The sequence below is a fragment of the Erythrolamprus reginae genome, chromosome 3 (assembly GCF_031021105.1).
Source record: "Erythrolamprus reginae isolate rEryReg1 chromosome 3, rEryReg1.hap1, whole genome shotgun sequence".
Taxonomy (NCBI): domain Eukaryota; kingdom Metazoa; phylum Chordata; class Lepidosauria; order Squamata; family Dipsadidae; genus Erythrolamprus; species Erythrolamprus reginae.
Genome location: NC_091952.1, coordinates 206,403,158 through 206,415,246, shown reverse-complemented (window position 1 = coordinate 206,415,246; position 12,089 = coordinate 206,403,158). Strand labels below are relative to the sequence as shown.

The 12,089-nt window shown below is 40.5% G+C and overlaps 1 protein-coding gene across 1 annotated transcript; it reads right to left on the bottom strand.

Moving 5' to 3' along the window:
* Positions 1-2,001: 2,001 nt before the first annotated feature.
* On the bottom strand, positions 2,002-5,383 carry TTR (transthyretin). Its single transcript, XM_070749149.1, has 4 exons — positions 5,300-5,383; positions 4,146-4,285; positions 2,595-2,730; positions 2,002-2,112 (listed from the first exon to the last, which is right to left on the bottom strand). The coding sequence occupies exons 1-4, from the start codon at positions 5,366-5,368 to the stop codon at positions 2,005-2,007; spliced, it is 453 nt and encodes a 150-aa protein (XP_070605250.1). The 5' UTR covers positions 5,369-5,383; the 3' UTR covers positions 2,002-2,004.
* Positions 5,384-12,089: the final 6,706 nt, after the last annotated feature.

Sequence of the window (12,089 nt, the reverse complement as noted above, 5' to 3'; positions counted from 1 at the left end):
AGACGAATGGGCAATGCCACATATGCCAGGTGACATGGCTCCGTGTGCCACTTTGGGTACGTGTGCCATAGGTTTGCCATCATGGGTCTAGAACAAGTCCCAGTTAATATTTAGGTGGGAAAGCTCCAATCTGAAAAGAAGGCAATAGTAAACAACTTCTTTATAGATAAGTCCTAACTTACTGATTGCAACTGAGACATTGCTAAGCTGTGTTATGATGAAGTGAAAAACCATATTTTTCTCCATTGTTTGTTGGAAGCTTCCAAGGAAGTTTGCAAACAGTGGACATGTGACCATGGGACACTGACCATCATATATACATGCCAGTTCCCAAGTAGAAATTACAATCCGGTGATTTTGGGGAGTTGTAACAGTTGCAACTTTGGGGATTGGTCTTAAGTTTCATTATTTAATACCATCGTAAATTTGCAAGGTGACTGGACAGTTGGTGCTATGAAAAGTACATGAGTTTGTTGATGAAATTACCAGTTGCTGAAATTCAGCTTGTATGAAAACCTTAATTATTTTGGATTTTTCTTTCGTTGACAGTATATTTTAGGCTGAAATGAGCATTTGTCTCATTGTCTGTAGTGTTATTTTTTGTCTTGGATTTTAGGTCTGTTTCTTCAAATGAGTGAAATATTGATACTTACATGTAAATGAGAAAAATGGTACTCATACATATAAGGTGAAGTGTACTTAACGTCATCTTTTTCAGATGAAAGCACATTAAATGTATTAACAAGTTCTGAGTACTGTACAGAATTAAGCTATGACTTATTATGTTGCTCATTAAAATATTTATACTTTTTATATCCATTGGTTTTTCTTTTTTTTAACCGTGTGCTACAGACTATGCTTTTGTTTACCTCTAATCTTTGGGGCTCTTGAGATAGAGATATTGAGAAAATGTGATGGATGCTGTGGCAGAATAGCTGCCATAGAGGTGAAAGGAATCCTATGGTGCCTATCCATAAATACCACGGTATCACAGAAAGGAAACTGGCACAAGAACGCAAAGTAGAGATTACGTTTGAACCTCAGAATATTAAATCCTTCTTCTGAAGTCACTGTTTCAATAAAACCCATTTCATGGGAATGTTAACTGATGAAGTTAAACGCCAAAAAATGTGTCTTAGAATTTGGCTTGAAGGCACGGTGAAATCAAATCTTTAATCAAAAACCCATAGGTCTTCCATTCAGGATCATTAGTTCAAATACAAATGGCTTTCATTCAGATCCACTTTTTTTTTTGACATTTTTCTGTTTTCATTCCATAGCCTTTCAACCTCCCATACTTTGTGCAATTCTCTGCATAATATCTTATTAGTGCCTTTCTATTTCTGGTTTTTCCATATGATCCTTCTCTCTTGTTATGTTGTGTGTCCCCCTTACTTTTAGCAAGCAAACAATAATTTCTCTCTTGAAAGTATATGATTGAACTCAAATCTCTTATTGTCTTATTTTTAATCAGTCTTTAGGCCAGCACAGCTAAGGCACTTGTTTTAATAGTAATGAGTGTTTTGGCTGTGCTGGTTTCAAGGTTGATTAAAAATAGTCAGACCTATTGGAAGGTCATCAATTTGGAAAAGGCTGCTGGGCTATGCCTAAAGATATTTCTCCTCCTTTTTCAAGATAGAAGTTACACTGTGACATTGGCTCTGCTTCCTCCAGTTACACTTAGTCCTTGGCTGAGAACAGGACAAATCCTAAACAGATATAAAGCAATCACAATTGTTCACAAAGTGGTGCTTACTGAAGGTCTTCCAGCTTACTGTTGAATGCAACACAGGCAAATAGCAATTCATGTTTCTTTAAACAAAATGGTTTGTTGCAAGTTATGCAAGTATTTAGAGAACATTTATTGATGCATTAAAAAAATAGCTAAGCAGTAGCAGTTACATGCTATTGCAGGAAACAAGCCATTGATAGTGCAAATTAGCTATCTCCTTTAAAATCTTGCTACAAAAGTGTAATAGAATTTTGAAAGAATTATGCATGTTCTTATTCCTTTGGGTCAGTGACAACAGCTGTGGTTGAATAAGAAAAAGGACTGAGAAGAGCAGCAATGGTGTAATGACGATGACCAGAATCATTAGCAGTAAAAACCACCTGTTGAAAAGAAAAGAAAGCAGTTTGCAAGTGTTTTTAGTTAACACGATGATCTGATAGAGAGCAATGCTAAAGTAGAAAGATTGGCATTAAAGAAAATTGATTCTTTCATTCTGAAATTTCCCCCTTTTTTAAAAAAACTGAAAATAATTAAACTTACCACACATTAAAATCCAGCTGGATATGGAGATACAGGTCAATTCAAACACATATGCATGTATGAAAGCACACACATTTAATGTATATTATGAGTCTTTTATATTTTTGAATAAATATAGATGGTCTTAAAGGTTATATTTATCAAACACTTCAATTTATATTTTTTCTCTCCCCAAATAAATGTTTATATAATAGCAGGAATTATTGGATCAAACTACAATCATAATTTTCAGGAATTATTTTTGGGAACTTTAGGACAAACAATTTCCGGGAACCTTAGGACAAAAATATTATCTTACATTTTAATATTTTCAAATACTCACATCAGCATACTCGTGAAATGGGGAAATGCCAAGTGCCTTCCAGTACAAGCTAGTGTCAAATTCCAGCTTGTACAAGCCTTCTATAAACAACTCATCAGTTGTAAGTTCATGAATTTCTCCAAATTCATTTGTTTTCCTTAAATTAATATATGAGAGTGACATAGTCAATAGCTTTACTCAGAGCAAATAGCATATTATTTTCTTCTGATTATGGGATGGATTCCGAGTTAGTCATACTTAAAACATACACATTAAAAAAATGGGATTCCCATCAAAATTGCCAATGTTCCCAAAGTTGCTAGCTTCCAGACAATTAACCTGCTTTTAATTAATGTGGAATTAATATTGGGGGGGGGGGAAGTCATTTTATATGTGGATATTGAACTAAGATTCAGAATGTTTTGGAGCTAAGGTTAAGAAAAATTTAAAATATATCAGTTAATCAAAAGTGCTCATATTTAATAATGTACGGTTTGTTTTATGTCCAACCATCTAGTAGCAACGCATATTGATTCCAATGAGATTTATTTCCAAATATACAGTGGTACCTCTACTTAAGAAGGCCTCTGCTTAAGAACTTTTCTAGATAAGAACCGGGTGTTCGAGAATTTTTTGCCTCTTCTTAAGAACCATTTTATACTTAAGAACCCAAGTCTGGAAAAAATTCCCAGGAAATTTGAGAGTTCCACAAAGACCCGGCCAGTTTCCTGCCATTCCCCCTGGGAGATGCGTGCTCCTCCTTGCTGCCTCAGAGTCCATTTTTTTTTTAAAGCCTTAAAATGTAGGATTTTTTTTATTCCTCCCACCTCACCTTCTTCCTTCAGCAGTGACTGTCTTCCTCCTCTTCTTCTTCCTCCTCCTCCCACCAAATTCCGAGCTTTTATTTCTTTCCTAATGGGTTTGCACACATTATTTGCTTTTACATTGATTCCTATGGGAAAAATTGCTTCTACTTACAAACTTTTCTACTTAAGAACTTGGTCATGGAACAAATTAAGTTCTTAAGTAGCGGTACCACTGTATAAGGTTTTGGTATTAAGGTTACACTTGTTTTCTGCATCCATTCAAATCTTTTTTTATACTGAAAAAATAGTTATTCTCTAAGGTCATATCAAAGCTGCTCAATACTCTAACATCCATGTATCTAAACTACTTGATACACCTCCAGATTTTATAGAATGAGGATTGTTACACCAGATTTTTTCCCCTGAGAATCGTTAATACAGAAATATCTGATTATATTAAATTTAAAATGTTATTTCTATTAGTTAAATATCTAAAAACAATGTACTAAAGGTAATGATTTACATAAATAAATCAGAAACATTATTTCTACCTACTTCCTCACTGTTTCAGGATTTGAGAGGAGATAGTGCCATCACTATGCTTAAATAGCACAGTTCTGAGAAAACACCAGATCTATAATCCTTCAAAAATAATAAGCAATGAAAGCTTGTGGTTGATAGGTTTGTGTTGTGAATTCATTCCATTTGAAAATGAAATATAGCATGATCGAACAAATTCTACCCAACACTTTTCATGTGGTCTTACCCACTGGAAAACTCCTTCCAGGTCCCATCTTCACCCTTTTTGAATACTTTTACTGGGAGGTTGGTAGCTGGGGTTCCTCGAACTGCATCAAGGACTTTCACCATCAGAGGGCACTTTGAATCAGCAGAACTATGGGGTTCCTTGATACATCAAAAGAGATTTCTATTAGAATTTTGGTAGAATAGAGCCTCTGTTGTGAACAATAAGACTTTCCTTTACTCCTGCACTTTAAAGGATTTCTTTTGGTAGTGATGGTGCTGTTGGGGAAGCCCTAGTTTGAGCTAAGAAGAATAAGTTAAATTAGCATAGAAATAGAACGCAACTTTGAGATATTGTTTAAAAACTGTTATTTAGAATATATGTAAGTACATAGATATTCAGAATCCTGATAAAAGCTTTTTCCATATCGCTTCTGAACGGAAACAGTCTCTCTCCCCCATGCTTGTTCTGCAACAGGCATTGATTTATGACTATTCATTCTATCCAATGTTGTAGATGTTACAAAAACCATACAGTGAATAAGGTAGGTTTACAGATGCAAGTAAGTCATAGTCAAGACTTCCCAGTTTCTTGTACCTACAAGTCAATCCAATTTCATTGTGCTGAGCTGGAAATGAAATGTAAACATTTCACAAATTTAAGTAGAACATAAGAACATAAGAAGAGCCATGCTGAATCAGGCCAAAGCCCATCGAGTCCAGCATTCTGTGTCACACAGTGGCCCACCAATTGTCCATGGGGATCTTGAGCAGAAAGAAAAGGCAAGACCCTCCCTTTCCCCTGAAGCCCAACAAATGGTACTCAAGGGAATCCTGCCTGCCTCAACCAACATAGAGGCAGCACATGGACATCCGTTTCAATAACCACCGATACACTTGGCACCCAAAGTCTACCTTTGATTCAATATGCAAAACATTGACATCTGTGCCAATGTCTTAAATCATTTTAATTTAACTAAAAATGTTACTAGAATAAATATACCATATTCTAAAAATGTATAAAAGAAAAAAACAAACATATTTCATACATTAAAGATGTGTATTCATAAAATACTCTGGATAAAAATGCAATGATCAAAAGATAGAATTGATGCCATGGATTTTCCTACAGAAAGTGTTTCATAATACTTACACGTAAAAGCAAACAATACTTACCACTGGTGCAGCATCTATGAAATACCCCATTGTAGCCAAGCAAAAGAAAAGCAGAGAAGAGGGAGCCATTGTGTATGCAAACCAAGAGACTCTACCAGCAGCTACAGGTTAGTAGGATTTAGGTTTTTATACTGAACCCTGGAACAAAACAGCCTACTTATCAGCTGCCTGTATGACTTGAAACCTGCTGATTCTGATTATTTACTTAGCAAGCATCCCACTGTGAAAAGCCTCTGGCCTCTTGCTGAAAGCTGTAGAATTATAGTAGATAGGTAGAAAGAACGACTTACACAGGTGCTGGGAATGAGAGAATCAGTAACCTACACAAACATGAACCTTGCCTATTGGGATTACTCTGTTAGCATAAGCATAAAAGAAATGGGTTAAGCAACTGATGTCTGCTTAGATTTTACTGACTCCAGCAAGCACATCATGCAATGTGAGCCTGTGGGCATCTCTATGACACTCACTCAACTAAACAAAATTCTGTGATTTGTTTGGGTTGTATCCACTTCAGACTTTGGAGTTAAAGTGCTTGCGGGTTGCTTTCTGTTACACTATTCATATTTGATATAGACAAGTAGCTTGTATTGCAAGAGATGATACATACTTCCAGAGGTGCGCTGCTGCCGGAACGCCTAATTGCGCGCAGCTCCATGGCTCTGGAAGGCAAGTGTGGGATCAAGCGCAATTATGCTTCCTGCACCTGTGCAGGTAGCAAAATCGCACAGGGACATGCGTGCAGGCACGTTTTGGTGAGATTTTTTGCCCCACCTCTGCATACTTCTCAAACCAACTGATATTTGTCTGCTTATACCATTGACTGTGAATATTCTGGAGAATTTTCCTTCCACTCCCCAGTGATGAACTGACATATTTATCTATCTATCTATCTATCTATCTATCTATCTATCTATCTATCTATCTATCTATCTATCTATCTATCTATCTATCTATCTATCTATCTATGAATGAATAAATAAATAAATAAATAAAAAGGTAGACTTTGGGTGTCATTCATTCATTCATTCATTCATTCATTCATTCATTCATTCATTCATTCATTCATTTAATTGGATTTGTATGCTGCCCCTCTCCGAGGACTCTTCTAAATTAGAAATTTGTTTCTTTGCCCCATTAGTTTTTAACACACATACATACATGGTAGTCATTCCTGACTCTAGAGGGCGGTGCTCATGTCTGATTCCAAGCTGAAGAGCCAGTGTTGTCCAAAGTAGTCTCCATAGTCATGTGGCCAGTATAATTAAATGGTGAAGGCACATGGAAACCCACCAAAGGGTCCCTATTTTTCTACTTGTATTTTTATGTGCTTTCGAATTGCTAGGTTGACAGAAGCTGGGACGAAGTAATGGGAGTTCACTCCATTACATGGCGCTAGGGATTCGGACTGCCAAATTGCCGACCTTTCTGATCGACAAGCTCAGTGTCTTAGCCACTGAGTCACCATGTCCCTCAGATTGATGTATAGATGCTAATAAATGATAATAAAGATCCGAGAGCTGACTATGTGGATAAATCATATTCGTGGTGGTATTCATCTGGTTCCCACCAGTTCGTGTGATCCATTAGTGGAAATTTGGCCTGGGTTACTGAACCAGTAATGATCTCTGGCTGGCCATCTCCCCGCCCTGTTGCCTGGTTGCATGCGCAGAAGCAAAAAACCCGTACTGAAACAGGGGCACACCTGCTGTCCGTGCACGATTTTCTACCTGTAGCATAATTGCGCTAGATTCTGTGAGCACTCAGAACCACGGGGGTGAGCACATGTCACCGTTCCACCTTAGCAGCCCACCTCTGCCCTGCCCCCCATTTGCCCCAAACCACCCAATCACTTCTCGCTTGTGTGGGTCTTCACTTGTGCTCAGTCTGCTCTGCAGCTTACCTGGGAAGCGCTGTGCCACAACTGAGCGACCCTGATCTGCCTGCTAGGTAAGCCTGTGAGTCATGGCCTAGCTAGCTGCCTCTCTCTCTCACCATTTTCCAAGCCTGCCTCCCCTATTCCCTTCTCTGTGGCCTGAAGCCCTGCCATGCTTCCCTGCCTTCCACACTGCTGTCCTGGAGATCCCCATGGTCAGGCTCACTTGTGAAGGCCTCCCCTGCTCCCTTCTTCATGGCCCATGGTCAGGCAGCCCTGACATGCTTGCTTGCCTTCCAAGCAGACTTCCTGGTGTCGCCATGGCCAGCTTGTAAATGCAGACAAGCAGACTTGGCGTTAGGGACCACCAGGAAGGCAGCATGGAAGGCGTGCAAGCATGTTGATAAGTGTTCGGAAACTTCAGATTGTGCAGAATGCAGCTGCGAGAGCAGTCATGGGCTTTCCCAAATATGCCCATGTTACACCAACACTCCGCAGTCTGCATTGGTTGCCGATCAGTTTCTGGTCACAATTCAAAGTGTTGGTTATGACCTATAAAGCCCTTCATGGCACCGGACCAGATTATCTCAGGGACCGCCTTCTGCTGCACGAATCCCAGCGACCAGTTAGGTCCCACAGAGTGGGCCTTCTCCGGGTCCCATCAACTAAACAATGTCATTTGGCAGGATCCAGGGGAAGAGCCTTCTCTGTGGCGGCCCCGGCCCTTTGGAACCAACTCCCCCCAGAGATTAGAATTGCCCCCACCCTCCTTGCCTTTCGTAAGCTTCTTAAAACCCACTTCTGCCGTCAGGCATGGGGGAACTGAGATATTCTTTCCCCCTAGGCTTTACAATTTACGCATGGTATGTTTGTATGTATGTTTGGTTTTATAATAAGGTTTTTTTTAGTGGTTTAGTATTGGATTGTTACATGCTGCTTTTTATCACTGTTGTTAGCCGCCCCGAGTCTGCGGAGAGGAGTGGCATACAAATCCAATAAATAATAATAATAATAATAATAATAATAATAATAATGATGATGATGATGATAATAATAATGTTGGGTATGCATAGCCATGGGGAAGGGAGCTAGCAGCCTACTCCTGCCATGTTTGCCTGCCTTCCACATAACCATCCCTGTGGCCAGCTTGCAAAGGCAGGCAAACAGGCCTGGACACAGGGACCACCAGGAAGGCAGTGTGGAAGGCAGGCAAGCATTTTGAGGCCGCCCAGCCATGGGGAAGGGAGCTAGCAGCTTATTCCCTTTTCCATGGCCCTGCCATGCTTGCCTGCCTTCCATGTGGCCTTCCTGGTGGTCCCCCATGCCCGTTTGCCTTCTGTTGTGATTCCGTCTGAGGCCCCTCAGGGAACGGCTGATCCTCTGCCGGCTTCCTGCTCAGAGGGGGAGGATGAGGAACAGGAGGTTCAGGCAGACGGGGAGGAGGAATCTCAGGCTGAGGGAGAGGGAGGACAGCCAGAGTCCCCCGAGGGGGAGCTCTCCCCAGCAAGAAGCCTGGATTCCTTAGATGAAAATGCACAAGCAATCATCGATCTCCGGCAGAGAAGAGCAACACAACGAAGGGGACAATTAGGCAGGTACTTTCAGCACTAAAGAGGCAACAGCTGGGTTTGGGTGTGGTGCTCTCTGGAAAGGCTGAAAAGGCAGACCCACCCTTCCTGGCTTGTGGAGTATTATCTTTGGGAGTCCTGGGACCTGGCTGTGATCTTTGGCGTCTTGGAATTCTGGTTTGTGACTTTGAATACTGAAACCTTGGGGGGAAAAGGTGTGGGTCTTATTCTCTACAGTGGTGGGTGTGCCAGCAAGAAGTCTGCTGTATTGTCTGGCCGTCAGGACTCTGCTGTGAAGTCTCATAGCCTGCCTGTTGGGAAGAACAGGTTTTTCTCTGTGTTTATTTTTCAAACTATAAAGTGCCTTTGTTTTTACCAGCGTGTCTGGCTGCTTTTTCCAGTTGGTGTTGAAGTCTGGGGGCACCCAGACAGAACACCTTCCAAGGTTGGGTCATGCATTCAGCCCATGACAGGAAATGCGCCGCTTCTGGGTTGTCCTAGCCAGTGGGTGGGTGGGCGGCCTTTGAGGGAGATGCAGCCACTCCACTGGGGCGGTGGTGCTCTGGCAGGTTGGGTGGATGTCCCGGAGCTCGACATGTGGTGCACATGTGCAGCAACCCTTGGACATCTGCCCACCCCTCCCAATTCATCTCCTTTTCCTCTCCACTTCTGCCTCCTTCTCCCTCTTCCCTTCCTCCTCATCTTCCTCCTTCCACTCCCTCCCCCATCCTCCTTCCTCTTTCCTCATCCTTTTCATCCTCCTCATCTACACATATATATTGCACATTTCCTACTTTCTGAATATTCTGCATTTGCTCTCCTAGTAGGAAAGAAGTAAGCAAAGGTTTATTTACATAGCTGAATTTTGCAGGCTGTTTCTAAGGGCTTATACAATATGTCAATTAATTTGTGCTTTCTGCCTTTTCAGTGGAAATGGTCCCCTCTGAGAGGCCCTTGCTTTAAAAACACAAAGAAGGGCCCTGCCCTGGTTGTGCACTGTTGAGAGAGCATTTTCAACACTGGCATTTTGGGAAGCCAAATGAGGGTAAAGCATTAATGAGGAAAGCCTGCCATACTCCCTGGGGAAAGGTAGTGTACTCATGGAAACAGATTAAATTACAGATATTAAAACACTGAATGGATTATCTGGATTCCAAAGCATTTAAAAATAACACACTGCTAGTTAAAGTGCAATTTTCTAATAAAGGAACCTCTCTGGAAGACAACATTGCTCCCAAAATTAATGATTCATCCTTAAAATCATGTTTATGTACATGCAGCGGTGGGCTGCTAAGGTAGGACGGTGACGTGTGCTTGCCTCCATGGCTCTGAGTGCTAGCAGAGTCCAGCTCAATTATGCTACTGCACCTGGGCAGGTAGTGAAATCGTGCATGGACAAGCAGATGTGCATGCATCCAGAACTTTGCCCGTGAACTGGCAAATGAAATGGCGGCATTCCAAAGAGGCGCCATATATGTATATATATGTCCTTCTCTTTGCATTTTTTTTGGGGGGGGTCTGATTATGCTTCATTCACAAAGTGGTTTTAAATAATTTCAAATCCTTACTTTCTTTACTCAGCTGTTTTTACTTGTCTCTACAAGTCTAAAAGTAATTTCTTGAATTTTTTGGTTCCAAAGTTCTACTTTAATTTAAAAGTTTTTGTTCTTGCATTCCTATGCAATCAAGGTAGCTCGGCACATATTAAAAAAGCATTATAGTTATTGCTGAGAGATTAATGATGGCATTTTCATCTGTGTTTTAATCTGCAAAAGCAAGGGAGGAAAAGGCCTGAAGTTTCTCAAGGACAAATGTTCATGGTTCTGCAAGCAATGTCTTGCACTGTAGAAAAAGTTGCCATGGATACAATGCAATATTCCAAAAGGCTACTTTGGCTCTGCCTTGCATGTTCTGTGGGGAGGGATGGATAACCATTTGTCTGAAATGGTATAGGGCAGAGATGGCAAGTGTTTTTTGGTTCGCATGCCAACTCCCAGTAGTCCTAGAAGGCCTGAAAACCAGCTGGCTGGCATACACATGCATTTATTTATTTATTTATTTTATTTATTTATTATTTAGATTTGTATGCCGCCCCTCTCCGCGAACTCGGGGCGGCTCACAACAAAGCATAAACAGATCGTACAAATGCATGCCAGACCTGAGCTCGTATGCCCACCAATATGTCTCCATGCGCCACTTGTGCCACACATGCTATAGGTTCATCATAGGTATAGGGTCTCCTGCTAGGAGTTGGATTAGAAGACCTCCAATGTCCCTTCCAACTCTGTTATTCTGTAAATAAAATGTCCAATTAAAAAGAAGCAGGCTTCAATTGGATGGTCGTAGTTGCCATCTTGCATTTTTACCTCTGCCCCTGCTAGGATAGAGGCCTACTAAAACAGTTCCCTCATTAAACATATAAAAATCGTGCAGGCACCAAAGATGAATGTTATTGCATTTTGCACATTTCCATACTTGAACAAGCCATTGGATGCCCCAAGGGTGCTTTTTTTAAAGAGGCAACTGGACTGTCTGGTTTTCCTTTGGAGACGTTTGACACACAGCTGCAACTATTGAAAGCTGTCTGCTAGAAGAATTCTGGTACGGGCTAACCAAAGAAACATCTTCAAATAAAAACCAGAAAGTCCAGTTGCCTCTTGGGGGTGGAAAAAAGCACCTTTGGGATAACCATGACCTGGATGACTGATAATCTCCACAAACATTAAACCACTGGATAGTTCCACTATTCCAAAAATTCAGCAGGCAGTAACTTCCTTTATCAAAATAAGTAAATAAATACTGCAATCACTATTTTATGCAATGGGTCTGCAGGCAGAAAATAGAAACTTCAGGCTGACAGGAGAAAATGTAAGCTATCCCAGTGTATTGTTGCCAGATAGCTGAACAGTCAAAGGAGAATATGGACAATGGAAATAAGGACAAATGTGGAGAAATAGAGGACACACTAACTGTTAATTTTTCTGACACTTGAAACAAAAACTACAGTTAAAAGCTGCAAAAATGTGCTTGGGCTTACATGTATATGAAATTCTATAGACATAGTTTTTCAACTACAATATTTTTTCAACAAATCCTAATTTTCAAGAACATACGCTAGCAATAATGTATAATCAATAATGATAGGTTTTTAAAATTTCATCTTAGAAACATATGATGAGTCAGATAATCTACAGATTTCAGGAATCATAGATTTGAAGGGACTGCATTTGAACTGATTGCTGGAATCTGGGGATATATTCAATAACATAAATCTAGGCTATCAAATCTCTTGATGGATGAAGAAAAGAAAGAAGCAGACAATTTATAAGGCCATGATACATAAATA

Bases quoted from the DNA above. Each gene is read 5' to 3' on its own strand.
- TTR (XM_070749149.1), bottom strand. From the start codon at position 5,368: ATGGCTCCCTCTTCTCTGCTTTTCTTTTGCTTGGCTACAATGGGGTAT. The intron at 4,286-5,299 runs GTAAGTATTGTT...TGATGTATCAAG, and splicing joins TCATAGATGCTGCACCAGTG to GAACCCCATAGTTCTGCTGA. The intron at 2,731-4,145 runs GTAAGACCACAT...TATTAATTTAAG, and splicing joins TGGAAGGAGTTTTCCAGTGG to GAAAACAAATGAATTTGGAG.